The sequence below is a fragment of the Dipodascopsis tothii genome (assembly GCF_038497935.1).
Source record: "Dipodascopsis tothii strain CBS 759.85 unplaced genomic scaffold V1510scaffold_1, whole genome shotgun sequence".
Lineage (NCBI taxonomy): Eukaryota > Fungi > Ascomycota > Lipomycetes > Lipomycetales > Lipomycetaceae > Neoaidaea > Neoaidaea tothii.
In genome coordinates, this window is record NW_027117985.1 from 110,389 (window position 1) to 135,222 (window position 24,834).

Genomic DNA, 24,834 nt, shown 5'->3' on the forward strand with positions numbered 1-24,834 from the left:
GGATCACGTGCGGCCGGACGCCAGGACCGGGCCGGCAGGTCCGGACCGGTGACCAGCCAGGTCGGACCGGGTCCCGGTCCGACCGCCCCGGCCGTCTGGATCCTGCCCGCGACCCAGCCCGCTGGCGCCCGCGGCCGCCACCCCCCTAATGCGCCGCCACAGCCTCCTCCCAGAACGCGTCGTCCTCGTCCTGCTCGTCCTGCACCTGCTCCCGCATCGCATACCGGTCGTCGCTGCACTCAAGCACCGTCTCCTGCAGCTCCGCATCCGACGCCCAATCGATGCCGCTGCTCAGCACCATGCCCTACATAGATTAGTAACACACGACTTGCTGCATACCATCAACACGGCCTTGATCATGGCCAGCTTGGCCTGCGTGTCTTCCACCTGCCGGCTCAGTTCCTTCACGGCCTGCCGGTCGTCGTCCTCCAGCTGGCCGGCCTGTGCCGCCCGTCGCCGCTCTTGCACGCGGACAATCCGCTCGACCAGGTCCCGGTTGATCTTGTGTTGTTCTGGCGTCAGCACGGCCGTCGATGGACGCACCTATATTCGCGTCCTGCTGCTGCCGCAGCTCCGTCTTGAGCACGTCCGCGCGCTCCAGCAGGCCCAGCAGCCGCGTGGCCTCGCTGTCGCGTACGGCCGCCAGCTCCCGTAGCGACCGGTCGCGGTCGCTCATCGGCCCGTCGTTGTAGACAACTTTGAGCAGCGCCAGCGAGGCGGTTGCCCTGGCGTCAGCGGGCCCGGCGCGCTACCTACGTCTCGACGACCTGCGTATGTGCCCGCAGCCGCTCGCGCTCGGCCTCGATCTGCGCCCGCAGCTCGTCCTCCGACAAATGCCGCAGCCGGTGCTCGACGTCCGTCTGGCTGACCTCAACTTCTGCCCGTCAGCGCGTCCGTACAGGCTCATACCGCGCTGGGCCAGCAGCTGCTCCTGCTCCCACAGCTCGCGCTGCAGCGCGAGCGCGTACGCCTCCTTGTCGCTGAGCTGGGCCGCAAACGCGTCCGTCAGCCGGACCGATCGCGTCTTTGGCTGCTTTTGGGCGGCTGCCGGCCGCCCGGGGCCGCGCCTGGGGCCGGCGGCGACGTTCAGCGCGGCCGCCGACGCGTCGCCGAATGCCTCCGTGACCGCAGCGGCCGTGTCGGCGGCCTCGGCGTGGCCGGCCGTGGCGGCCCCGGCCGTGGCGCGAGCGTCCAGGCCCGGCACGCGACTGAATCCACCACGGTAGCCCACGCAGAGCTTCAGCAACCTTGTTGCCGCGTCCTCCAAAGCAGCTGCCATGCTGTCGTGCTGTCACCGGCGATCTGGGGCCGGAGTCGGGTTCACGTGGCGTTCGATCAGGCAAGGATGGCCATCACCGGGTCACGTGTTCACGACCCAGCGAGTTTGTTTACCGCACAGAGCGGGCTCCAGCAGAGCACACGCAGGCGCTGACTGGCACACCTCAGCGAGCAGACGACCGTGACAAGGCCCTGAGCGCCAACCGCTGCGACGCGTAACGGACCTTCTCCCGAACTCCACGGCGCAGACGCGACAATGGCTGCCGTGCGGGGCCGCCAGGCCGACATGGACAGCATAGACGCGCTGGACGATCTGTCGGACGTGGTCGGACCGGTGACGGACGACTGTGAGTTGCGCGGATGGCGCCGGAGCGTCGCGGTGCCGCGGACCGTGCTGACCACAGACCGTGGCACGACCCTGTCGTCGCTGGCCCTCGGGTCGCCGCTGTCGCCGATCTCGCCGTCGGCAGTGGCCTTCTCGACGCCCAAGCCGCTGTTTGCTGCGCGCACCAAGACGTTCGAGTCGTGGCAGCCGTTCGCGGACGGCGGGCAGGGCGCCGAGCAGTCCGAGGACCACACAGGCACCAGCACGAGTGCGTCCAGTGTCGAAGACGACGCCGAGGTAAGTGCCGCGTCGGCCGCGCTGACCCCAGCGCCTCAGCCGGCTCACTAAAACATCACCGCCGCTGGCCGGCATGCACAACTTTGCCGAGAACGTGTACCCGCAGTTTCTCAAGGCCCGGCAGGCGCGCAAGAACGCGCGCGAGATGACCATGGCCGAGTACGACCGCGAGCTCGAAGCGCGTGCGCGCGAGCTGGATCTGCCGTTGCGCAGTTCGACGCCGCCCGAGGCCGCGCGGTCGGCCAGCCAAGGGCTACGGCGCAAGACGCTGCGCGAGTACACCGACGAGGCGCGCGAACAGCAGCGGCAACGCGTGTCGGACGGTTTTGACGGCTACGACGACGGCGCCTACAACGAGACCGTGCTCCATTATCCGGCCAACCGGCACGTCGACCGGCCGGCGGACTTTGGCACACGACCGCCGCAGCTGACCGTGCGCGACAGCAACCAGGAGCGGCCGCGGCAGCCGCCGCGCGACGCCGGCAAGCCCGGCGAGCGCCTGACCAAGCCCAAGGTGACGCGTCTGGTGCAGTATCTGCACGTGAACTCGCCGTTTGGCGACTCGCCAGCCGTGCCCACGACGTTTATGCGTGAGAGCACGTTTGCGCCGGACGCGACGTCGTCGCCGAGCCTGCCAAACCACTCGGAGGTGGACGTGTTCGCGACCGAGGCCGTCAAGCCGCTGCCGTCGCCTTCGCCGTCGCCGCCGCGGGACTCTGAGGACCCGGAGGAGGCCGACGAGACCGCGGAGAAGGTCGGGCCGCGACCGCCGTCGACGTCGCCGTCGCGGCGGCTGCTACGCGACCTATCGCGATGCATGAGCTCGCCGATGTCGTCGCTGACGGTGACAACTGCGCCACACTCCCCGCCGGCGTCGCCACCGGGATCGCCCGGGGCGTCGCCGCCGTTGCCGCACGACACCGAGGACATGATCACCATGGATCAGTCGCCAACGCCGTCGCGGTTCCGGCGCAAGCGGCCGTCGCTGGCCGACATCAAGGACATAGACATCCCGCTGCCGGACGACGTTCTGGCCGACCTCGAGCGGGAGGCTGAGACGAGGACTGAGACTGGGGCTGGGGAGGCTGAAGCCTCAGAGGTCGCGGCTGATGCTGCGGCTGATGCTGCGGCTGCTACGAGTCTACCCAATTACATGGGAGCCGAGTCCGTCGAGTCCAGGACCGAGTCCAAGACCGAGTCCAGGGCTGAGTCGTCGTCGGTGACCGAGCCTGTCGAGTCCGCACCCGAGTTCGCTGAATCGCCCCTCGAGCCCGCGCCCGGGTCCGCCGGACCGTCCCGCGAGCCTGCTGAGCCGGTCGAGCCAGCACCGGCAGAGCCCACAGAGCCCCTCCGCAGCCCCACAGATGAAGACGACATCCCCGAAGCGCTACAAGAGGCCGTCGGCTGGCTCGACGTCAAGGCTCTGCTTTTGCAAGCCGCCACAGACGCCTCGCAGGCCGCCAAACTCGAGCATCCCTCGGTCCGCAGCGCCATCGGTCACATCGCCGGCGCGGGCGCCGGGACCGCCGTCGGTCCGGACGCGCAGTCCAAGGCCGAGCTACAGAAGATGCTGAAAAGTCTGCGCACGCTTCGCAGCGAGCTGCGGTTCACGCGCGAGGACATCGAGTTTCTCGAAAACAAGATCCAGCAAAAGTACGCGCCGCCTGTCGAGCACTCAGCCAAGGTCGACAAGCCAGTCGGCAACCTGCGCGGCAAGGACCTCTTTGGCACCACGACCTTCGCGCGCTCGGCAGACTCTCTGGCCGTCGATTGGGACGTCTTCCGTGCGCTGCGGCGTGTGCTGCGCGTCATCTCCACGCTCGTCTGCGCGCTCTTCTTCTTTTTGACTATCTGCTTCCTCCTTCTCTTTGTGCTGCGCGTCGAGGACGCGTCCGGGGGGCCTGAGGTCGTCTTCACGCACCGGCAGAGGTCTTTCTACTACTGACATGGATACACTGTACTATATTCTTTCTGGCCTGTATAATTAATGGTGTTCTGCGCCGCACGTAGTGCGGCTTAAGTATGTGCGCCGCACATTGCGCGGCTCGTAAATGCCGGCGGGTGCGGCTTGTTTGCGCCGCGCAGCCTGCGGCGCGCGCTAGCGTGCGGCGGGGGCATTGCTCCCATCGCCCGTTTAAACACCGCCCGCGCTTGATCAGGCCGACACACACCGACATGCCGTCGGGTGGAGAGTCTGTGCTCTTCGTACTCGAGGCTGTCAAGTATGGCCTGAAGGTGGGCCTCAACCCGAATTGGCGCTGACCGCAGAACTACGCGCCGTACCTGATCGTGTTTCACGACCGATGGGCGAGTAAGATCGCCTACCGCGGCCTCTACAGCCCCCGGATCACGAGTCCGCTGCCGACGGAGCCCCCCAGCGATGCTACCGCCGGCGCCGGTCCGTCCGGCTCCGTGCCCATGGTTGCCGGCGGTTCCGGCGTGCTCAACGCCGGCCAAAAGCTGTCGACGGTTGAGGCCAAGATCGAGCACGGCCTGAGTGGGATCTCGATCGACTACCTCGTGCTGACGGTGGTCGGCGCGCTGTTCCGCCTGGCGTTTGGTCTAGCTATGGCGCTGCCGTCGGCCGAGGTCCAGCGCCAATACCGCAACCGATACGGCCAGATCTGGCGGCAGGACGGCGGCCGAATTCCGCCAGCCCAATACTGGGCCGAGGTCGTCTACGCGCTCAACAGCTTGGCCTCTGTCGTGGGCGTTCTGGTGGTGTATCCCGTCCTGACGGTCACGCGCATGCAGGCTGATACCCGCGGGCTGCGCGACGATGACGCGGCCCAGCTTCGCTCGCGCACGCTGCGGGCTGTGCACATGGTCGTGCGGCACCGGCTGTCCACCGTGTGCAAAGGCGCCGTCGTGCTCTGCGTGGCTGTGCCTGCCGCGTTTTGGCTGCTGTCGTCGATCGGCCGGCGCGAGTACCGCGGCGTGGATCCGGCCATGGGCTGGTGGGGCCTGTACTGGCTGGACGTCGTCGAGAGCTGGAAGACCATCGACGACCTCATTGGCTACGCGCGACACCTCCCCCAGGTCTCGGTCAACTGCGACGAGGAGAGCACACGCGGCCTGAGCGTGAGCTACGTCAAGATGGTAAGGTTGCGCGCGGCGCCAAGCTCACGCCAGCTCATGCGGGTCGGCGTTATCGGCCTGGCGGCGGTCGCGTGTCGACAGATGCTGTACGGATTCCAACGCGGGCTGCAGCCGCCGTACGAGATGTTCAACAGCGTGGTAGGTCGAGTGACGGCCAAGCTGACGCCAGTACCTGGTCATGCTCAGCGGGTTGTTTCTGCTGCAGCACCTGTACTTCTACCGCAAGGCGTCCAAGGACGAAGAGCGCCGCGAGAACATCAGCCGAGGCAAGGACGACGAAGAGGCGATGCTTGCGGGCGAGCTGGGCTCGGACACGCCGGGCGCGCGGGACGCGCCAGGCACGGCCGAGAACGAGGCGCTGCGGCTGGTGTAGACGCGGGGCGCGAGTCACCGGGACCGCGAGTCCGCTGCAGGTCCCTGCAGGTCCGTGAGCGAGTCCGCCAGCGGGTCCGCGGTTGTCAGCTGACGCGCGCCGACGCGCGGCGGCGCCGCATCACCACGCACGTGAACAGTCGTGATGGCCGCCGGCTACAGCGAACGCTACTGGCCAGAGTCGCGGCTGTGACGCGACGCGGCGCTGTCTACCAATAGACAGCCGCTCTGTACATATGGGAGCCACCGTTTTTATATCAAATCCCGTGCCGATTGATCATCAACAATCAACCGCGAGGGCAAGGGCACCGCCGGCCGGGGTGCGGCCGTGCCCCCGTCGTGTGCACCCCCGGGCGTGGGCGGCCGCCGTCGCGGGCCAGGAACGCCCGTCGGGCCACAGCGGCAGACGCGCATGGCCGGATTTGGCGTGTCCGGCAGGGTCGGCGCGGTCCGGCCAGGCGCGTCGGCTCGCTTGAGCGCGCTAGGACAAGAACGTAGCACAGGTCGGTGGCAGCTGCGCCGCGCGACACGTCTGCGCCACAGCGCGCTCAGAACGTGTTCTGATTAACTCAATCTGGAGTTGAGACAGACCAGCGTGCGCGCACTAGGGCCACACTAGCCCTGAAGGCCAGCGTGGTGCAGCAGAGGCGAGGCATGTACGTGGCGTGTACTGGCAGGTACGTCGCTGCAGGCGCGGACACGCGCGCGAACTCCGTACCGTGGAGTACTGCCCAAGTACTCCGCGCCAGCCGGGGCGCATTAGCGTACCTGTGTCGCGGACCAGCCATCATCCCATGCTCATCGTGACGCCCATCATCATCAGCTTTTCTGATCAGCCGACGGCGCGCCGCGTCGGTTCCAGCTTGCAGGAAAGCTAGTCGCGCCGCGCCGGCCGTGACAAGCGCGCTTTTGCGCACGCGTGTGTACGTGTGACTGGTCTCGGTTGTGGGCAATGCGCGCGTCTGCCAGCGGCAGCAGCCGGCTCTGGGCGGGCGCCGCGCTACGGCAGCCAGCCGCCGCGTGTCCGAGCGCGGCACTCCGCCAGCGCGTGTTCCTGGCGCGGCGCGCCGAGCTCGTGGGGCGCATTCCTTGGGCATTTCGCGTTCCCCAATTCGCGCGGCGCGTCCTCCGCGGCCGGTCTGGGCGACGCGCAGTGGGCACGGCCCACGGCCGGGGCGGCAAATGTGGCGGCGCGTGGCGCGAGGGCCCGGCCGCGTCCCGTGGACCGCGCCGCGCCGCCGCCCGTCGCTTAGCACCGCGCCGCCGCGGTCTACGCGCCGCCGCCGGCCGCCCCGGCCGCCCCGGCGCGGTTTGTTGTCGCCTGCTCCCCTCAAGTTTGTTTTCGTTTCCCACAGCAAGAACACTTTAAAATTCTCCAGCGGGCTCAGCGGCTCGTCCTTTTATTTGTCCGTGCCTTCCCTTCCTCCTTTCTTTTTTCTTTTCTCCCGTACCCACTCTAGGCTTTTCGTCGATTTGTCGCTGTCGTCATAAGTTAGAAATTCGGTTTCGGTTTCTATCTGCTATTTACTCCAACACATCCCCCCGTGAAATCTACAACCACGTTTAACCAAGTTCAAAAACTCTTTCAAACCATCTCATCCAAGATGCCGCCCAAGAAATCTGCTGCCTCCGCCAAGGGCGCGTCCGACCACCCGGCCTACAAGGGTAAGCAGCCGGCGAGCCAATTCGCGGACCCGACTGACGGCCAGACATGATTGTGGAGGCCATCGTGACCCTGAAGGAGCGCAACGGCAGCAGGTAAGCACGACGGAGACGCGGATGGGCTGCGGACGCGGCTGGTGGAGGCCGGCCGCCGGCGCCACCGCGCCTGGAGCTGGTGGAGCGCTGCTGGCCGGTGTGATAAGCCCAAAAAGGCCACACCACGCGCCGCACCACTCCGCGGCCGCGGCCCCACCCCCCCTCGCCGGGACGTGTCCTGGGGCCCGACGGGCCTTTAGACGGCCGCGGCGGGGACGCGGCGGTTGTCATGGGGTCGCGATCCCAATCGAGACCTCATCGGGCATTGGGATGATTGCCTATTTAGGCGTCACGCGTCATCGCACGCGTTGGCCGGGCACGCGGCCCCAAGGCCAGCGCTGCGGCGACGCCGGCGCCGGGCGCCCAGCCAGCCGGCGCAGGCAGACCGTGCTGACAAGACAGCCGCCAGGCCCTGAAGAAGTACATCCAGAGCAACTACAAGATCAAGGCGGCCAACTTCGAGACCCAGGTACGGCCCTGGTCGGGCTTGCTGACAGCAGTTCAATGCGGCGCTCAAGCGCGGCGTCGTCGCCGGCGACTTTGTGCAGCCCAAGGGTAGGTGGCGGCGGTGGCTTGGCTGACAACAGGCCCGTCTGGCACGGTCAAGCTGCAAAAGAAGGAGTCCAAGCCGGTTGAGAAGAAGCCGGTGAAGGTAGGTCGCAGGCCGCGCAGCGCTGACGCCAGAAAACCGTGGTCAAGAAGGCCGCCGTCAAGAAGGCTGCGCCCAAGAAGGCCGCCGTCAAGAAGGCCGCGCCCAAGAAGGCCGCGCCCAAGAAGGTCGCGGCCAAGCCCGCGGCCAAGGCCACCAAGCCCAAGGCGGCCGGCATCAAGAAGAAGCCGGTGGCCAAGAAGGCCGCGCCCAAGAAGAAGGTCGCGCCCAAGAAGAAGTAGCCGCCGCGGGGAGGGTTCTTGTTTAAAAATTGGTGCACCTGGAGGGAGATGTGTATGATATGTACATATGCCGCTCGCTCGATCTTATCTAATGCCTTCTTAGTCGTGTGCGTTTCTCTTTAATGTTGGTCTGTACGAGTTATTGTATTTGCTGCTGCTTTCTATGCCTTTTTGTTTCTCTTGGTTTTCGTCTGATTTGTGTATGTTTAGTCGGTGCTTTGCTGCCGGGCGGGGCCTGTGCCGCCGGGCGGCTCTACAAACGTTTACAGGAACGCGGCCGGATCGCCGAGGCGACGGGCGCGCGTGGGATCCGGCATGTGTTGTATTCTTACACATGTGCGAACACGATGGACATAACAAGGCTTGTATTTATTAGTTTTCTGTAACAATAAGTGAAGTATTTTTAGAGCGGTGGCTGCGGATGAGTCATGGCGGAGAGCTGCGGCGGCGACGGGGCGGCGGCGGAGCGGACGCGAGCGCCTAGCGCGCGGCGCGGTGCGGTCTGCCCGGCTGCCGCCGACGGTGCCGGCGCCGGAGGCCCTGCGGCGGAGCCGCCGGCAGCAGCTCTGCTGGACGGCTGGGGCAGGCGGCCGGCGTCCGCGCCGCACACTGTGCGGCTCACTGCCCTCCCCGGCCAGCCGCCGCGCCGGCGCCACTTCCGCAGAGCCGCGCCGCACGTCGTGCGGCTCGCCCGGCTGGCGCCTGCCGGCGCGCCCGCCGTCATGTCGCACGAGGCCCGCCGCTGCGCCGCACCACAGCCGCGCGCGTATGCGCGTCCGTCCGGCCCGCATTGATCTGCGCTAGCGCCGGGCGACCCGCAGTAGTCGCTTGGAAAGCCCCACGATCGGCGCAGCAGACTGCTGCAAACGCTTAGCGTGTGGGCCCACCAGCCACGCACGCCGCGGCGCCGCTGGGTCAGGTTAGGCGCCGCGGCCGCGCGCCGTGTCGCGCCGTGCAGCGGTTATGCCGCATGCGTCGTGCCGCGCGCGGCGCACGCGTCTCTGCGCCCGTTTGGGCCCATGTTTACTACGACCGGCCCGGTTTGGAGCTCGCCCGGCCGCCGCGGACGGCGCGTCGGGCCCGGCCGCGCCGGCCTCTGTCGTGCCGCGCGTCCGCGGTCGCGCCGGGCGCCGCGCTGCGCCGCGCGACGGCGTCCACCGCGCAGCCAATAGGCACGCCCGCAAATCTCCGCGGCCGCGGCCGCAGCCGCGCAAGGCCCAGCCGCGCCGCAGCCGCAGGGGCTCCGCCGCCCCGTGACCCCCGGGAGGCGGGCGCGTCCGCAAGCGGCCGCCCGTCGCAGCCGCCCGCCCACCAGCGCGGCCACGCCCCGGCGCCGCCGCGGCCGTCCAGCCGTCGGCAGCGTCTGGCCGAGCCGGCGGCCCCAGGCGCCGCGCCGCCGACGCCAGGGACACGCCGCCCGCCGATTCCGAGCTCGTCTAAGGCCCCGCTACTGCCCGGTCCCCCCGCGCCTTGCTCGTTCCCGTAGCGCCCGCTGCAGGCCTGCCGCGGCCAAGCCCGAGCTGTCACAAATGGCGGCTCGGACGCTGGGCAAGCGTCCTTGCTAGATGCGGTCTGACACCGCCAACGCCCGGCAGCTCAGGCCGTGTAACTTGACCTGGCACCCGCTCCCGTGCCACGCCCGCGACCGCGCCCGTCCTCTGTCTACGCGTCCGGCCGCCGGCCCCCCAGTGCGTTTCCCCAGCCGAGCCCCGTGGCCGACAGAACTGCGGCCGAACGGTCAAGAAAAGTGCACAAAAACAAAATATTTTGAAAATTGTTTCTCCTCACCTTCCCTCCTCGCCTATATTCATTGTCTCTAGCTACCCTCTATCTTTATCGATACCCGCGCCTGGCGAGACCGTCGCGCACCGGCATCGAAGAGGCAGCTACCGAGCGCAGGTCCCGGCCATCTGAGGTAGGTGGGCCCGCGTGGCGGCGGAGCGAGCGCAGCAGTCGCTGACCCAATTTCTAATCCAGCGCTTGACAGCGGCCCGAGCCCGCCGTATATATCTTTCCGCGGCAGGAGAATTGCTGCGTGGAGCCGTGCGGGTGAGTGGAGAGCGGGCCGGCGCGGACGGACGGCGCGGCCGGGCGGCGGCGCAGGCCGCCGCCGTGGCCGCCGTGGCGCGACCGCTGGCAGCTGCCGCGAGCTTTGCTGACCGCAGAACCAACCCGGACGGCCCCCGATCCCGGCAGAGCGTCGCGGGCGTGCCCGCCGCTACGCCCCCGCTCCCGTGCCGCCGCCGACCCGACCCCGGTGCTGCGGCCAGGGATGTTGAGATCTAGCCGCCGGCTTCTAGAGATACTGCCCCCGGCGGTGCCTGCCTAGATCCGCGCGTGCAGCTGGCTGCCTGCGCAATGGCGTCGTCTGCGTCGATCATCACGTCGACGACGGCGACGGCGACGGCGATCGCCGCCGCCAACGCGCTCAAGGCGTCGTACGCGGCGCCGGCCGACTACGAGCGGCGCCCCACGGACCCGGCCGCCGGCCGACCGCGCGGCGCCCCGGCCGACAATTCGGCCGGCCACACCAACCACTCGACCGCGAGCTTTTACTCGTTCTCGTCGACGTCGACGGCGTCGAGCCCGGCCGTGACGCCAAACACGACGGCGTCGCTGTCGAGCTCGGCCACGTCGCCGCCGCCGGTGTCGCCGGCGGCGGCGGACGGGGCCGACGCGGCAGAGGGCGACGACCCGGACGCGACGGTGCTGCTGTCGCCGTCGTCGCCGAACTCGTCCATGTCGAGCACGTCGTCGACGTCGACGGTCGTGCCGAGCTTTGTGCCGCCGGCACGGAGCCGGTCGCTCGGCGGCAGCGCCGTGCTGGCGGACGCGGTCCTGCCGAACGGCTTTGCCGCGGACGCGTTCCCGGAGGCGTGCGAGGACGCTGGACGCAAGGCCCAGCAGAAGCGCCGCAAGAACAAGCGGCTGCCGACGCCGGCGCACATCATGAGCTCGCAGGACAACAACGTGCCGGCCGAGGCCAACGGCGCCAGCCCGACGGCCGCGCCGGCCGAGCCCTTCGAGCGCCGGCACGCCGACCACACCCACGCCGACGACCAGGAGCAGGAAGAGCCGTTCCTGTCGGCGGCGCAGTACCCGCGGTCGCTGACGCCGTCGCCGCTGTCGTCGCCGGTGCTGAGCCCGGCGGCGGAGGCCGCGGCGGCCGTGCCGCCGCTGTCGCCGCCGTACGGCTCGGCTGCGTTCCAGCGGCAGCAGTCGGCGTCGTCGCTGCCGCTGCGGACGACGCTGGCGAGCCCGCCGAACGGGACGACGTCGTCGCTGGTCAGCCACGGCTCGGCCAGCAACACGGCCGCCGTGGCGTCGGCCAACACGACGGCGGCCTCGGGCTCGAGCTACTCCGAGTCCAAGAGCACGCTGCGGCAGCGCAACGTGACGGCCGCCGAGGCCGCCCAGATCGACGAGATCGCCGGGCCGAGCAACGCGACCGCGGCCGCGCTGGTCTCGACCGGCGCCGCGCTCCTCAACGCGCCCGACGACGAGCTGGACCAGGACCAGCGCCGCGCCCGCGAGGACATCATGCTCAAGCGCGAGGTCAAGAAGCGCCGCAAAGAGTTCGTCGAGGACGACAAGGTGCTGGTCGGCACCAAGGTCGGTGAGGACCACGTCAACTACATCCTGGCCTACAACATGCTGACCGGCATCCGCGTCGCCGTCTCGCGCACGACCGCCAAGCTCGATCGCGAGCTCACCGACAGCGACTTCTCGGCCAAGAACAAGCTCGCGTTCGACATCTCCGGCAACGAGCTCACGCCGTCGGCCAAGTACGACTTCAAGTTCAAGGACTACGCGCCTTGGGTGTTCCGGCACCTCCGCCAGATCTTCCGGCTCGACCCGGCCGACTACCTGATGTCGCTGACGTCCAAGTACATCGTGTCCGAGCTGGGCTCGCCCGGCAAGAGCGGCAGCTTCTTCTACTTCTCGCGCGACTACCGGTTCATCATCAAGACGATCCACCACTCGGAGCACAAGTACCTGCGCAAGATCCTGCGCGAGTACTACAACCACGTGCTCGAGAACCCCAACACGCTGATCTCGCAGTTCTACGGGCTGCACCGGGTCAAGCTGCCGTACGGCCGCAAGATCCACTTCGTGATCATGAACAACCTGTTCCCGCCGCACCGCGACATCCACCAGACATTCGACCTCAAGGGCTCGACCATCGGGCGCGACTACGACGAGAAGAAGCTCGAGGTCAACAAGCACGCCACGCTCAAGGACCTGAACTGGACGCGGCGCAACAAGCACCTGAACCTGGGCCCGCGCAAGCGCGAGGCCTTCATCGCCCAGCTCGAGAAGGACGTCAAGCTGCTCGAGCGGCTGCACATCATGGACTATTCGCTGCTGCTGGGCATCCACGACCTGACCAAGGGCAACACCGAGAACATCCGCGACTCGACGCTGACGGTGTTCAAGCCCGACACGGGCATGCTCGAGCGGTCGCCGTCGCGGCTGGAGCGCGACCGCCGCGCGAGCCTGCGCCGCGCGTTCTCGACGACGAACAACATCTCGGTCCAGCAGGCGATCGACGTGCTGCGCCAGGACGAGTACCCCGGCCGCAAGAGCTTCACGTTCTACGCCGACGACGGCGGGTTCCGGGCGACGAACGAGCGCGACGAGCCGCTGAACGAGATCTACTACCTGGGCGTGATCGACTGCCTGACGCACTACTCGTTTGTGAAGCAGATCGAGACGTTCTGGAAGAGCATCTCGAGCACGCGCGACAAGCTGTCGTCGATCCCGCCGTTCGAGTACGGCGAGCGGTTCTTCAAGTTCATCCGGTCGGTGGTGAAGACGCCGGAGCAGCTGGCCGAGGCGCAAGGGCTGCCGGCGGAGGACGCGCCGGCAGAGGACGCGGCCGGCCGGCCGAGCTCGGACGCGCCCGTCTTTGCCCACGTCTACACGCACGGCCACGGCGACCCCTACGAGACGGCGGCGACCGGCGTCGCCGTCAGCGACATGCCGCGCGAGATCAGCGCGACCGTCGTCGAGGAGCCGGAGGAGGACCAGACGTCCGAGGACGAGTTCCTGCCGGCGTCGTCCACGCTCGCCACCACGGGCGCCAACTCGACCGCCGGCTCGGCCGCTGCCGACGCCTAGGCCGGCGCCGGCCGGTGCCCCCCCGCTTCGGCGCCCGCCGATATATTTAATAGACTCTAGACACCGCGCCCCCCGGGCAGCGGCCCGTCCGCCCCATCTTTTACTACTTGGTTTTTTGTCTGATTTTCCTGCCTTTTCGACCGCGATTGCTCACACTGATCTGCATAGAGACTACAAGCATACATACCGAGCGAGAGTGAGCACAACACGCACCACCGCTCCTGTCCTTAATGCGTCTTTCGATACAAAGCCTTTCCGTTTCTCGTCTTTCGATACTGTCAGGGAGTTCCGCCCATGCATCTGTCCGAGATGCCACGCGACGACTACATTCTTACTCGTGCGACCCCACCACGTTGGCTCTTCAGCTCTTTCACTTGATTTTATGATTGTATGTTAGTCTGTATGCATAGTTTGTATGTACGCTTGTATATTATGGAGTTTCCGCAGTTCGTATTAATAACAACCTGTTGTTCGGTCTATGCGTTGGCCCGGGTTGGGCCGAGCGAGCGGCGCGCGCTAGCGCGCGCCCGCGTGAGACATGCAGCGCACTGATCCACGCCGCCGGGGCCGCCGGTTCTAGCGCGGATCACAGAATCCGTGACTCGCGGGTACCACCGCCCACGCGCCCATACCCGGCCGGGCCGCCGGACCTCGTCGCACGGACTCGCCGGCCATCCACCCGATCCCCGCTGCCCCTTTTGCTGACCGTCGGCCGCCAACATGCCGAGCGCGTCCACGGATTTCATCGTACGTGCTGCCGCCGCTCCGCTGACCCAGGCCGGCTATGTGTCGGGCGTCGTCGGGATCACGATCGGCAACCCGCTTGACATCGTCAAGGTCCGCCTGCAGAGCTCGTCCGAGCCCGCGCGGACGGCCGCCGGCGAGGCCGCGGTGCCGCTGCTGAGCCAATCACGTGCGGCGGCCGCCCCGCCGCCGTCGTACGTCCAGCGCGCGCGCAGCATGCTCCGCGGCGTGGCCGCGCCCATCCTGGGCTACGGCGCGCTCAACGGTGAGTCCGCCCCCGCGCGCGCTGACGCCAGCCGTCCTGTTCTCGTCGTACTCGCTCTCGCTGAGCGCGCTGGACAGCTACTTCCCGGCCGCGCCCGGCGTGGCCAAGATCTTTGCGTCCGGCACGGTCGCCGGGCTGAGCACGTTCGCCATCTCGACGCCGATCGAGGTCATCAAGTGCCGCACGCAGCTCGCCGGCGCCGGCGCCGCGCAGTCGTCGTGGGCGGTCTGCAAGGCGATCTGGGCCAAGGACGGCCTGCGCGGGTATTTCCGGGGCGGGCTGGTCACGAGCCTGCGCGACGGCTTTGGCTACGGCGTCTACTTTTGGACGTACGGCCTCGGCAAGAGCCTGCGCCTGCACGAGGACGAGTCCGGGCTCGAGGAGGCCGTGCACCTGCTGCTCGCCGGCGGCGTCGCCGGGTGCGCGTCCTGGGCCTCGATCTTCCCGCTGGACGTGATCAAGACGCGGTACCAGGTGCAGCAGCTCGGCGGCGGCAGCGCGTACGCGGGCCCGTGGGACTGCGCGGTCAAGACGTTCGCCGAGGGCGGCGTGCGCATCTTCTTCCGCGGCATGAAGGTCGCCATGGTGCGCGCGTTCATCGTGAACGCGGCCCAGTTCGGCACGTACGAGTGGACGGTGCGGGCGATCGAGGGCTGAATAAAGTCTATGGTATACAAAAGGCCGCTACATGACCGGCGGCGTGGCCGGCGCGTGTGCGCTGGGCGTGCCCGGCGCCGAGAAGGCGGCCGGCAGCGGCCCGCGACTGTCCATGGTGTCGATGATGAGGCTGTGGATGCTGTTGTTGCTGCGCGAGCTGACGGGCGCGCTGGCGACCGTGGTCGTGCTGGCGACCGAGCCGGTGCGGACCTTGACGAGGTCGTCCGGGTCGGCCGAGCTGGCGCTGGTCACCGACCGCAGGCTCTTGGCCGAGCCGATGCTCGGCGACTTTTCCAGCCGCAGCTTGTCCTCGAGCTGCTTCTGCTTGAGCTTGCGCTTCTTGTCGTTGTCGCGCTCCAGCATCAGCGACGACAGGTAGTTCCACGTCGAGACCGAGAACGAGAAGCTGAGCGGCGTCCAGCCGAGGAAGTTGGGCGTCTTGTAGTCGGCGCCGCGCTCGACGAGCGTCCGGATGACCTTGCGGTGCCCGTACGCGGCGGCGTAGTGCAGCGGCCGGCTGCCCTCGAGGTCGCCGAGGTCGACCGACGCGCCAAAGTCCAGCAGGATGCTCGCGCTGGCGCCGTGGCCCTCCTTGCTGGCCAGGATGAGCGCCGTGTAGCCGACCGTCTTGGACGGCGACGTCCGCCAGTCGATCACCTCCGGGAACTTCTGCGCCAGGAAGTGCACCGTCTTCTCGCGGTTCTTGAGCGCGCTCAGGTGCAGCGGCGTGTGCCCGGTCACGTCCAGCGAGATCTCGGTCGAGTCGTGGCCCAGCGACGTCAGCACCACGCAGATGTCAAAGTGGCCGTGGTACGCCGCGTAGTGCAGCGACGTCCAGCCGTTGCCGGGGTCGGGGTTCGTCAGCAGGTCCGGGAACCGCCGCAGCAGCCGCTGCACGATCGACAGCTTGTCGTTGATGATGGCCTGCCGCAGCCGGACCGACGGCTCGAGCATGTTTGCGCCTGCTGCCTGGCCCGCGCGCGTCTGGTCTCTGCCCGGGCCGTGTTATCGGGCTCCCCGCGGCGTGGCGTTGCCGGCTATCGCCGCTTGGCGCGCCTGCAGCCAGCCACCGCCGACGCACGACGCTGCGTGCGGCAGATACTTGATGCCCGCGGCTACCCGCTGCCGCGTCGAGGACGCGCTGCGGTCGTTTGCTTTGGTTGTGTGCCGCTGAGCGTGCTCTGCCGCAGATGCCCGAGTTGTGGGCCTTTGCACACCTCACCGGGCGCCCGTGCACATTTAACGGCCGGTCCGATTCGCCGCTCCGTGGATGGCCCGCTTTTCTGGCCGGATTCCCGCCGTCGCTTGGTCAAGCCGGATGTGAAATCGCGATGGTTTTCGACCCCTGGTTCGACGGTTGCGCCGCACACCTGCGCCGACTTTTCGCGCTTGTGCATTTTAGCAAACGGCGCCGCCAACGGTCGGCTCTCGGCAGCAAGTGTAGCCGAGCCCGGCGGCAGCGTGGGCAAGCCGCCAGGCACGGCGGTCGCCGCGGCCCTTGGGGGAGGGCTCGGCAAGGGCAGCCGAGCGCGCGCGGACGGCGCTGTGGCGGTGCGACGGCGGCTGCGGCGGCGCAGAATCCAGCCGCACGGGGTGCGGCGGGCCCAGCCACGCGAGCCGCACGGCGCGCGGCGTCAGCGGAACCTGAGCCGCACGACGTGCGGCGCCGGTCGACGAGCCTCCGGCGGCGACTCCGTCGCGGTAGCTGCCCTCCGGACAGGCCCGGCGATCGGCTGCTGCCCGACGCGCTCTACGGCAGGCACCCTCGGCGGAGTCGCCGCCCAGGCGTGCTGGGCGGTGCTCCCAAGCCGCAGCGCGTGCGGCTCGGCGGCCGAGCCGCAGCGCGTGCGGCTCCCACGCCCGCCCGTCCAGACCGTCGTCTCTCAGACCGTCGTCGTTGTCTATGGTACATGCAAGCCGGCGCGCGATCCGGCGCCAGCGTCACTCCGATTCGGACTCCTCCTCGGCGTTCTGCAGCCACTCGAGCCAGCGCGGGACGAGCTCGCCGACCTTGACCATGTCGGCGTCCTCCTTGCGGCGCGGGTCCTTGTGCCACCAGAACAGGATGTTGTGCTCCTCCAGGATGTCGAGGTCGTACAGGCAGTTGATGGTGTGCAGCAGGATGGCCGAGCCCTGCATGCGGCGGGTGCAGTCGCGCTGGATGAGCAGCAACAGGTCGATCTGGTCGTCGTTGTCAAACACCTGGCGCTCAAACATCTTGCCCCAGCGCTTCATGACGGTCTGCACGGCCGCGCCGGCCTTGAGCGTGTTGGAGTTGATCAGATGCGAGATGCGGCCGACGAGCGCGGCTATGGTGGCCTGGCGCACGTCGTGGAACGACACGTTCTTGGCCATCCGCAGCGTCGTCAGCTCGAGAATGGCAATGTCGATGTCGTGGTTGTCCTGGATCGCGCGCTCGACCGAGGCCTGGGCCTCGCGCAGGAAGTTGTCCTCGTCCGAGTCCTCCGAGGCCTGGGTGTTGTTGCTCGCGGTCGAGTAGCGGCGGCGGCGGGGCCGGCTGCGCGGCGCCTCGCTCGCCGTGGACGAGAACGAGGTGTCCGACATGGCCAGCGCGTTCATGTTGTAGACCAGGCCCGAGGAGTTGACGATCTCCTCGTAGTCCTCGTTGTCCTCGACCTCGGAGATCTCGTAGACGTAGCCGCGGCCGTCGGGCCCGACCGCGGCGGCGTCGTCGGCCGTGTCCACGTCCTCGTCGGGGTCGTCGAACTTGGTCAGGCGCATGTTGCCCTCGACGCGCACGCCGGCGCCGACGTGGACGCCGTACGACACGACCGCGCCCGGCTCGAGCACGGCCGCGTTGGCCACGACCGCGCCGTTGGCCACGATCGCGCTCTCGATCACGGCGTTATCCTCGATCACGGCGTCGTCCCAGATGTACGAGCCCGAGATGCGCACGTTCTTGCCGATCCGGCACCGCCGGCCGACAACGCTCGTCTCGACCGTCGTGCCGTCGTCGACGACCGTGCCCGCACCGATCATCGTGCAGTTGCCGATCGTGCACGACCGCGCCAGCACCACGCCGTCCTCCTTGTACACATGGCCGCGCTGGTACTGGTACGTCTGGTCGGGCATCAGGTTGCCGTCGGGCGTGATCGGGTACGTCCAGCGCGCGACAATGTCCTTGCTGACGGCGTCGTACGTCTGCAGGCTGCGCACGCGCGCCGCGTAGTTGTCCGTGATGACGTGCGCAAAGATCGTCTTGCCGAGCAGGTCCGACGTCAGGATCCCGTGCACAAAGTCCTTGCGGATGTGGTTGTAGTCAAAGTTCTCCGTGAACAGCGCGGGCACGTCCGCCGAGCAGATGTCGATGTGGCAGTCGATGAAGTCGTTGCGCACGGCCAGGTCCGCGTGGCTCTTGAAGATCTCGGGGTCGAGCGAGATGCCCTTCATCTGCTTGCGCGTCTTGATCTCCTCGTAGTGCACGCACTGGCTCGTGGCCTCGTCCAGCACAAAGATCGCCGACTCGGCCCGGGCCCGCGTCCGGTGCAGCGGGCTGGCCTCGCGCAGCACCATCGTCATGATCGCGTTCTTGTCGGCCTGCCGCCGCTTGCGGTGCTCCGCCAGCACCTGGTCGAACGGCACGTTGCACACAATATCGCCCGACACCAGCAGGAAGTCCGACGTGATGAGGCCCTTGGCGTCCAGGTCGCGCATCGCGTCGCCGACCGACATGCTCTCGGGGCTGAGGATCGTCTCGATGCGGAACGGCGACGACGGCAGGCTCCACCGCGAGTTGCTGGCGTCAGCTGCGCCCGAGCGGTCACTTACGCGATATACTCCTGGATCTGGTCCGCGTGCGAGCAGCACACGACGTACACGTCCGACACGCCCGCCAGCGCCAGGAACTCGAACGTGTACTCGATCAGCGGCGTGCCCGCGAGCGGCAGCAGACATCTGGGCTTTTCCAGCGTCAGTGGCCGGAACCGGTTCTGGTAGACGTCCGAGAGCACGATGGCTTGCAGCCGCTGCAGAGTCAGCACAATGCTTGTCGCGGCGGCCGGCTGCGGGCCGCACGACGCGCGCGCGGGCCGGTCCGGCCGCTGTGCGGCGCCGGAGGGGCCCGGACCGCGATTCCTACCTGGTCCTGATCTGTGTCCTCGTTCGACGTGTTGGCCGGCCCGGCTTTCTTGCCGGCCTTGGGCTTGTTGGCGCCGGGCTGGCTGCCCTTCTTTGGCGGCATATTAGATCGATTCTCGATAGCAGGCGACCGATGGACGGCTGGGTCGGTTTCTTGGAGGTCGCTGGCTGAAATTTTTGAAAAAACGTCGGAAAAAGTCATGTGGGCGTTAATGTCAACGAGCGCGTCCGGGGTGACACGCCGCGCCGGCCCCTGAACAGGGCCCCCTCCGCCCAGCAGGCGCCCCTCTGGCGCCGCGTGCGGCGGTGCAGGTGGCGCAGACGGTGCGAGGCGGTGCGGGGCGGGCGAGGCGGTGCGGGGCGGGCGAGGCGGTGCGGGGCGATGCGGCGGCGGCGCGGCGCTCGTGTAACGCGGCCGCGCGGCTCGTGCGACGCGCCGCGCCCGGTGCCCGCGCGCGCCGCACGCCGTGCGGCTCGTGCGGCTCGTGCGGCTGCTCCCGCAAAAAATACATTGCTAAGCTACACTCAGTGCGAAATGTACTGGAACACAGCGCTGACCCGGCCAGTCTCGGCCTCCTGGCGCAGCAGCAGGTCCTGGATCGTCGGCAGCGTGTCCCGGCAGAAGTGGTTCCACGTGCTCGTGTCGCCGTAGAGCATCGCCGGCGCCTTCACGAACTGGTGGCCGTCCGGCTTGCACCGCTTGCACTTGAACGTGTCGTGCGTGTCGGACGCGGTCTCGGGCTTGAACTCGAACAGCTGGCGCAGGTTGTCGAGCGAGAAGTGCCGCTCGACGTCCTGGGCCTCGTCGACCACGCACGACGACAGCGACTGCTTGTGCGACTGCCGCTGGAAGATCTTCTCCTCGATCGTGCCCGTCGCAATGAACCGGTACACGAAGCAGTCCTTCTTCTGGCCGTCGCGCCAGACGCGCGCCAGAGCCTGCTGGTCGGCGGCTGGGTTCCAGTCGGGATCGAACAGGATCAGCCGGTTGGCGCCGATCAGGTTCAGACCACAGCCGCCGGCCTTGCTCGACAGGAGAAACACAAACTCTTCGCCTTCGGGGTTGTTGAACTGGTCGACCAGCTTCTGGCGCTTGTTGACGTTCATGCTGCCGTCCAGACGCAGGCAGCCGTACCGCCGCGACCGGCACAGCCGCTCAAACAGGTCGAGCGTCTGCGTGTAGTTGCTGATCAGCACGATCTTGTCGGTCGTGCACTGGCGGATCGACGCCAGCATGCGGTCGAGCACGATCATCTTGCCGGCGTAGTCCACGCGGACCTCGCGGTCGCGGTTGCTGCGCGCGGCCTTGGGCACAAAGTCCGCCGGCAGGAACTGCTCCGAGCCGTCGATGTCGTCCGGCAGGTCGAGCAGGTCCGGGTGGTTGCACAGCTTCTTGAGCATGCCGATCGCCTTGAGTGGCTGCGACTCCACGCCGCGCAGCAGCCGCTTGATCTCGGGCGACGAGATGAAGTGCTCGTACAGCGAGCGCTGGAACGGCGCCAGCGGACAGAACACGACGTGCTCGTACTTGACCGGGAGGTACTTGGACAGAATGTCGTTCGTCCGCCGGATGATGAACCGGTTCACGAGCTGGCCGAGCTCGCTCAGCCGCTGGTCACCTGTCGCGCGGTCGGTCTCGGACCCGTCCGCATCGCGGCCGCGCAGGATCGGCACCTCGAAGTTCTTGTGGAAGTCGGCGCGGGTGCCGAGCAGGCCAGGATTGGCGAAGTTGAGCAGCGCAAAGTACTCGGACAGGTCGTTCTGGATCGGCGTGCCCGAGAGAATCACGCGGCGCGACACGCGCAGCGAGTTCAGTGCCGTGAACGTCTGGGACTCATCGTTCTTGAGCCGGTGGCCCTCGTCGCACAGCAGCAGGCCGATGTCGGTCTCGCGCAGCTCGGCCACGTTCATGCGCAGCGTCTCGTACGACACAATCAGCACCGGCCGCACGACCGACCGGCCGGACGCGATCGCCCACTGGCGCAGCTGCCGGTGGAGCTCGGCCTTGGACGCTTTGCCGTCGATGGCGAACGGTGTGAGCGCGTCGCGGCCGAGCCACTTGACCAGCTCGTTGGCCCAGTTGCGCACCAGCGACGACGGACACGCAATCACGCACTTCTCGATCGTGCCCTTGCTGGCCGAGGGCGACTGCCGCAGCAGCGTCCACATGAGCGCGATGCACTGCAGCGTCTTGCCGAGACCCATCTCGTCGGCCATGATGCATCCATGCGCGGCCGGATCAATCAGCCCGGTCGTGCACCGGTACAAAAACTTGACGCCCTCGACCTGGTGCGGCCGCAAGATCTTGGCCAGCCGCGGGTCGATCACGACGGCGACCTTGCTGGGCGGCCGCTGCGTCGCCGGCGTCAGCGATAGCAGCTCGGCCAGCGTCTTGGGCCCGGTCCGCGGTGGCGGCGCCGGCGCCGGCGGCTCGACGTCGTCCACGGTAGGGTCGAACAGCACTATCGCGAACTCGCCGGCCGGGTCGTGCAGCGGCCGCGGCACAAACGTGGCCGGCCGAAGCATGCCCAGCGACGGCGGCGGCCGCCGGGCCATCTCGTCCGAACGGTCCTTGAGCGGCACGGTGAACTTCTTTGCGAAGATCGTGGTCGGGTCGCGCACCTCGTACACCGGGAACCGGTTGCCGGTCATCTCGGCGAGCGGTGCGCGGTCGGGGTCCCGATAGGCGTCGTCCTTGTCGTCGTCGACGGCGGCCTCGGCGTAGTTGACGCGCTTGCGCTGGCGCAACGCGCCGCACGCGGCCGATCGCTTGGCGCCGGGATGCCGGAAGGGCGACGAGAGAACCGCCAACGCATCGGTCGGCGGGCGACGCACGCCGGGAAGCGTCCTTGGTTTGTCGGGGGTGGCCATCGGACGTCGGGAGAGGTCGCGGACGGACCGAAGAACGCGTCTGTCACGTGGTGTCGCGCGCCGCACGCGCACCGCCACGGCGCGGGCTGCCACTGCGGCGGTGCGGTGCAGCGGCGGTGCAGCGGCGGTGCAGCGGTGGCCTAGCGCACGCGGCCCGGCAGCGCAGACGTCATCGCGGCTGGCCGACGACTGCCGAGGCCGCTGCCGAGGCCGCGTGCGCCTCGGTTCCGGCCAGGTAGGGACCGCGTACGAGCCGCTGGCCGCCGTGGCCGGCAGTGGACAGCCACAGGGAAGACCTCTAGATCTTCGAGATCTAGACCTCTAGATCTTCGGTCCACTAGATATCTCGGGCGCTGGCCCGACGATCAGATAGCAAGCGACCCTAAAAGCCAAGCTCGCGCGGCAGGCTTAGTGCCTCACAACGGCGGCAAGACCGTCCGGGCCGGCGCGAATGGCCGCAGCGCGTAACCGGCGGCGGCATTATCAGATCGAGGCGTCCCCGCAAGCTGCGCCACCCGCCCGGCACAGGCCCGTCGGCCAGCGCGGCCGGGTCGGGCAGCGGGCGGCGTCGGCTCGCAGCGGCTGCTGCAGGGCCGCCGGCGGCAGCCGCCCCTCAGACGCAGCCGTTCCTGGCCTACGGCATGACCTGCGCAGTGCGTGACAGCGCAGTGGCGGCTAGCGGTCACAGTGTGAGCCGGTCACGGCTGGGCATTAGCCGCAGCGCAGACGGCCGCACTGATCAAGCATTGACAGCAGACGGCCGCCACATATAGCCGCTTGCCGAGTGACTCACGGCATCGGTGGCCCGGCCGCGCATCGGGGGCTGCACACGGCTGGCGGAGCGCGACAGAGTGCGCGGCCGGCGCAGGCAACGTCGGCCGGCTTGACAGCCGCAAATAGCGTGCGCGTACGTGTCCAAGCGCGGTGCGGCTGCGAGGCGCCGCTGGCCCGGTGCTGCGGCTGGCGCCGACGCGCGTCTTGCCACCGCGCCGCACCCGCTCCGGCGATCCGCGGATCGGCGCCGATGTCGGGTGTGTCGCGGCACCCCCCTGCGGGCGCATTGTTCCTGCACGCACTAGTGGCTTGGCGCCACAGAGTTCGTGCCGCAAGCGGTTGGCCCGCGGACGCGGGCTAACGCAAGACGGCGGCGGGCTTGGCCGAATCCGTGCCGTCGGTGCAGGCCTGAGTCAAGCAGACACGTGACGGCAACGGTCGCTGCCGCCGGATGTCCCAGAGCGCGTGCCGGAACAATGGCCGCGGTGCCAAGCGGCGGCAGCTGTCGAATGCTCTGGCGGGGTGGGCTACGCCGGAGACTGCTCGGGGGCGCTTGGCCGCACCTGGCTGGTGCCTGGCGGACGCGATGCCGCCAGATCATCCCGCGATATCGCGGGCCTCGGCAGAGGGCTGGCACGGCCGCCGCACGCGTTGCCCGCGCCGCAGCCGGTGCGGCCTCTCTCGCCCCGGAAAGCGTGCCGGCGCTGCGCGCGGAAAAAAATTGCTCGTTGGCCTGACAGCTACCGTTGGCTCGTCTAAACCCTAGACAACGTTTAGTGGTCGCACGGTCGACTCCGCTAGCCACGAAAGGGGCAGGCCTCGCCAGGCTCGCGCCGAAACCCCTGGTACACTGGCGCGGGCAGATTGCACAGCGCGCGTCCGCAGAGGCAGTCACAACCGCACCGCCGCTCGCAGCTGGGCCGGATGTGGGCAGACGTCAGAGGCGCAGGCGCCGGTGCTGGCTGGCTTTGCTGGCTTTGCTGGCTGTGCTGGCTGTGCTGGCTGTGCTGGCTGTGCTGGCTGTGCTGGCCGTGCCCGTCCGGAACTTCCGGAAGCTAGCGGCCGGCCGCGGCCGGCAGCGATTGAGTCTTCCGCGCGCGGCCAGCCAGGCCGCGTCGACTGGCAGGCCGTCGCGCAGGCGCGCCGCACTCTCGCCGAGGCCCGTACGCCAACCGTCGCCAGACGCAAGTGGGCGGCGCGCGCTACTGCAGTTCTAGTGGATTCCACAGATGCGTAGCACACATGCCAGCGCGCACCCGAGTGACGTCGCAGGCCGGACGCCGGGCAAGCCGCTACAGGGCCATCGCAGGCTCTCGCGTGCCCGTCTCGTGCTCACGGCGGCCGCCACGCAGTCGCCACGGTGGCCAGGCGGTGGCCACTCGCCACGCGCGGCGCGGGCGGGCCGTGGCGGCCCTGTGGCGCATGCCTGAGACGCGCTGCGGGGCAGCGCAGCTACCGGCCGCGCCGGCGCCACACCCGTCCGCCGGCCGTCCGCGCGGCCGTCGCCGGCCGCCAGACTGCGACCGGCTGTCGCCGGCTGTCGCCGGCTGCCGCCGGCTGCCGCCGGTGCGGCCTCTGCCGGCGCGCCCGAAGCGGGCGGGTGCGGCGCAGTGGCGGTGCGTGCGGCGGTGTGACTGTGACCCACCGCGACAGTGGCGTGACTATGGACCGGTCTAGACCCGGCTTTTGATGGCCTGCGTAGCGCTGATGCGATCGAAGTTATCAGATGATCGCGATATTTTTTGATGGTTTTGATTAAGTACCGCGCCATTATAGTGTGTTGCGTACCAAAGTTTATTGTGCGGCCTAGTCTCGCCGAAACGGGCGTGGCGCCGCGGCCGTTCGTTGGCTGTGCGACGTGATCCCAGACAGTGTCCCAATTGGAGGCGATGACGGTGGGCCGGCGGTGCGGCGGCAGGCGCAGGCGCGGCCGTGGCCGCCGCGGCCGCCGCGGCGCCGTGGGGGACGGCCCGCCGCGCGCCGCCCGCCGCCGCTGCCCCGTGGGGCGGCCCGCCGCCCGCCGCGGGGCCTGTCTGGCCGTCGCAGGGGCCGCGGCGGGCCGCCAGGCGGCGGCCAGAGCGCGGCCGCCCGCCAGCCAGCGCTGAGTCACTGGCCGCGAACAGCAGTGGCGGCGGCCCACCGCGCAGCGCTTCTAGATGCGCCCCCAACAGCGCCTGACAAACCGGGCCCGGCGCCGCCCCGGCCGTGTGCTAGCCGCGGCGCGCGGCCGGCCGAGTAGTGCTAGCCCGGCGTGGCCAAGGCCCGCCAGGCCGCGGGCGGCAGG

General features: G+C 68.6%; 10 protein-coding genes across 10 annotated transcripts; 6 read left to right on the top strand and 4 right to left on the bottom strand.

Moving 5' to 3' along the window:
• Positions 1–145: 145 nt before the first annotated feature.
• Positions 146–1,279, bottom strand: V1510DRAFT_400495 (uncharacterized protein; the record flags this gene model as incomplete). Its single annotated transcript, XM_066931959.1, has 5 exons — positions 146–304; positions 340–512; positions 544–725; positions 757–877; positions 910–1,279. The coding sequence occupies 5 exons, from the start codon at positions 1,277–1,279 to the stop codon at positions 146–148; spliced, it is 1,005 nt and encodes a 334-aa protein (XP_066791668.1).
• Positions 1,243–2,662, top strand: V1510DRAFT_408879 (uncharacterized protein). Its single transcript, XM_066932486.1, has 3 exons — positions 1,243–1,900; positions 1,932–2,228; positions 2,516–2,662. The coding sequence occupies exons 1-3, from the start codon at positions 1,535–1,537 to the stop codon at positions 2,618–2,620; spliced, it is 768 nt and encodes a 255-aa protein (XP_066791669.1). The 5' UTR covers positions 1,243–1,534; the 3' UTR covers positions 2,621–2,662.
• V1510DRAFT_408882 (uncharacterized protein) lies at positions 2,663–3,920 on the top strand. Its single transcript, XM_066932487.1, has one exon. It carries the CDS (start codon positions 2,718–2,720, stop codon positions 3,843–3,845), a length of 1,128 nt encoding a protein of 375 aa, XP_066791670.1. The 5' UTR covers positions 2,663–2,717; the 3' UTR covers positions 3,846–3,920.
• A 129-nt stretch (positions 3,921–4,049) lies between these two features.
• On the top strand, positions 4,050–5,658 carry V1510DRAFT_408886 (uncharacterized protein). Its single transcript, XM_066932488.1, has 3 exons — positions 4,050–4,999; positions 5,033–5,137; positions 5,169–5,658. Exons 1-3 carry the CDS (start codon positions 4,319–4,321, stop codon positions 5,370–5,372), a joined length of 990 nt encoding a protein of 329 aa, XP_066791671.1. The 5' UTR covers positions 4,050–4,318; the 3' UTR covers positions 5,373–5,658.
• A 996-nt stretch (positions 5,659–6,654) lies between these two features.
• Positions 6,655–8,497, top strand: V1510DRAFT_408891 (linker histone H1 and H5 family-domain-containing protein). Its single transcript, XM_066932489.1, has 6 exons — positions 6,655–7,036; positions 7,081–7,129; positions 7,532–7,598; positions 7,630–7,684; positions 7,717–7,781; positions 7,814–8,497. The coding sequence occupies exons 1-6, from the start codon at positions 6,976–6,978 to the stop codon at positions 8,018–8,020; spliced, it is 504 nt and encodes a 167-aa protein (XP_066791672.1). The 5' UTR covers positions 6,655–6,975; the 3' UTR covers positions 8,021–8,497.
• A 2,764-nt stretch (positions 8,498–11,261) lies between these two features.
• Positions 11,262–13,620, top strand: V1510DRAFT_408894 (SAICAR synthase). Its single transcript, XM_066932490.1, has one exon. It carries the CDS (start codon positions 11,561–11,563, stop codon positions 13,139–13,141), a length of 1,581 nt encoding a protein of 526 aa, XP_066791673.1. The 5' UTR covers positions 11,262–11,560; the 3' UTR covers positions 13,142–13,620.
• Positions 13,621–13,797: 177 nt separating this feature from the next.
• On the top strand, positions 13,798–14,829 carry V1510DRAFT_408899 (mitochondrial carrier domain-containing protein). Its single transcript, XM_066932491.1, has 3 exons — positions 13,798–13,888; positions 13,919–14,150; positions 14,182–14,829. Exons 1-3 carry the CDS (start codon positions 13,862–13,864, stop codon positions 14,805–14,807), a joined length of 885 nt encoding a protein of 294 aa, XP_066791674.1. The 5' UTR covers positions 13,798–13,861; the 3' UTR covers positions 14,808–14,829.
• Positions 14,830–14,834: 5 nt separating this feature from the next.
• On the bottom strand, positions 14,835–15,761 carry V1510DRAFT_358800 (ankyrin repeat-containing domain protein; the record flags this gene model as incomplete). The annotated part of the gene is made up of 1 exon (XM_066930940.1): positions 14,835–15,761. The coding sequence occupies one exon, from the start codon at positions 15,759–15,761 to the stop codon at positions 14,835–14,837; it is 927 nt and encodes a 308-aa protein (XP_066791675.1).
• A 925-nt stretch (positions 15,762–16,686) lies between these two features.
• On the bottom strand, positions 16,687–19,067 carry V1510DRAFT_427679 (nucleotide-diphospho-sugar transferase). Its single transcript, XM_066935216.1, has 3 exons — positions 18,907–19,067; positions 18,597–18,793; positions 16,687–18,564 (listed from the first exon to the last, which is right to left on the bottom strand). Exons 1-3 carry the CDS (start codon positions 19,006–19,008, stop codon positions 16,749–16,751), a joined length of 2,115 nt encoding a protein of 704 aa, XP_066791676.1. The 5' UTR covers positions 19,009–19,067; the 3' UTR covers positions 16,687–16,748.
• A 315-nt stretch (positions 19,068–19,382) lies between these two features.
• V1510DRAFT_408902 (DNA repair protein) lies at positions 19,383–21,768 on the bottom strand. The gene has a single exon (XM_066932492.1). It carries the CDS (start codon positions 21,555–21,557, stop codon positions 19,431–19,433), a length of 2,127 nt encoding a protein of 708 aa, XP_066791677.1. The 5' UTR covers positions 21,558–21,768; the 3' UTR covers positions 19,383–19,430.
• Positions 21,769–24,834: the final 3,066 nt, after the last annotated feature.

Bases quoted from the DNA above. Each gene is read 5' to 3' on its own strand.
- V1510DRAFT_408879 (XM_066932486.1), top strand. From the start codon at position 1,535: ATGGCTGCCGTGCGGGGCCGCCAGGCCGACATGGACAGCATAGACGCG. The intron at 1,901-1,931 runs GTAAGTGCCGCG...CGCTGACCCCAG, and splicing joins GTGTCGAAGACGACGCCGAG to CGCCTCAGCCGGCTCACTAA. The intron at 2,229-2,515 runs GACGGCTACGAC...TGCGCCGGACGC, and splicing joins AACGCGTGTCGGACGGTTTT to GACGTCGTCGCCGAGCCTGC.
- V1510DRAFT_408882 (XM_066932487.1), top strand. From the start codon at position 2,718: ATGAGCTCGCCGATGTCGTCGCTGACGGTGACAACTGCGCCACACTCC.
- V1510DRAFT_408886 (XM_066932488.1), top strand. From the start codon at position 4,319: ATGGTTGCCGGCGGTTCCGGCGTGCTCAACGCCGGCCAAAAGCTGTCG. The intron at 5,000-5,032 runs GTAAGGTTGCGC...AGCTCACGCCAG, and splicing joins GCGTGAGCTACGTCAAGATG to CTCATGCGGGTCGGCGTTAT. The intron at 5,138-5,168 runs GTAGGTCGAGTG...AGCTGACGCCAG, and splicing joins ACGAGATGTTCAACAGCGTG to TACCTGGTCATGCTCAGCGG.
- V1510DRAFT_408891 (XM_066932489.1), top strand. From the start codon at position 6,976: ATGCCGCCCAAGAAATCTGCTGCCTCCGCCAAGGGCGCGTCCGACCAC. The intron at 7,599-7,629 runs GTACGGCCCTGG...TGCTGACAGCAG, and splicing joins CGGCCAACTTCGAGACCCAG to TTCAATGCGGCGCTCAAGCG. The intron at 7,782-7,813 runs GTAGGTCGCAGG...CGCTGACGCCAG, and splicing joins TTGAGAAGAAGCCGGTGAAG to AAAACCGTGGTCAAGAAGGC.
- V1510DRAFT_408894 (XM_066932490.1), top strand. From the start codon at position 11,561: ATGCTCAAGCGCGAGGTCAAGAAGCGCCGCAAAGAGTTCGTCGAGGAC.
- V1510DRAFT_408899 (XM_066932491.1), top strand. From the start codon at position 13,862: ATGCCGAGCGCGTCCACGGATTTCATC. The intron at 13,889-13,918 runs GTACGTGCTGCC...CCGCTGACCCAG, and splicing joins GCGCGTCCACGGATTTCATC to GCCGGCTATGTGTCGGGCGT. The intron at 14,151-14,181 runs GTGAGTCCGCCC...CGCTGACGCCAG, and splicing joins GGGCTACGGCGCGCTCAACG to CCGTCCTGTTCTCGTCGTAC.
- V1510DRAFT_427679 (XM_066935216.1), bottom strand. From the start codon at position 19,008: ATGCCGCCAAAGAAGGGCAGCCAGCCCGGCGCCAACAAGCCCAAGGCC. The intron at 18,794-18,906 runs GTAGGAATCGCG...CTGACTCTGCAG, and splicing joins AGGACACAGATCAGGACCAG to CGGCTGCAAGCCATCGTGCT. The intron at 18,565-18,596 runs GTAAGTGACCGC...AGCTGACGCCAG, and splicing joins CAGATCCAGGAGTATATCGC to CAACTCGCGGTGGAGCCTGC.
- V1510DRAFT_408902 (XM_066932492.1), bottom strand. From the start codon at position 21,557: ATGACCGGCAACCGGTTCCCGGTGTACGAGGTGCGCGACCCGACCACG.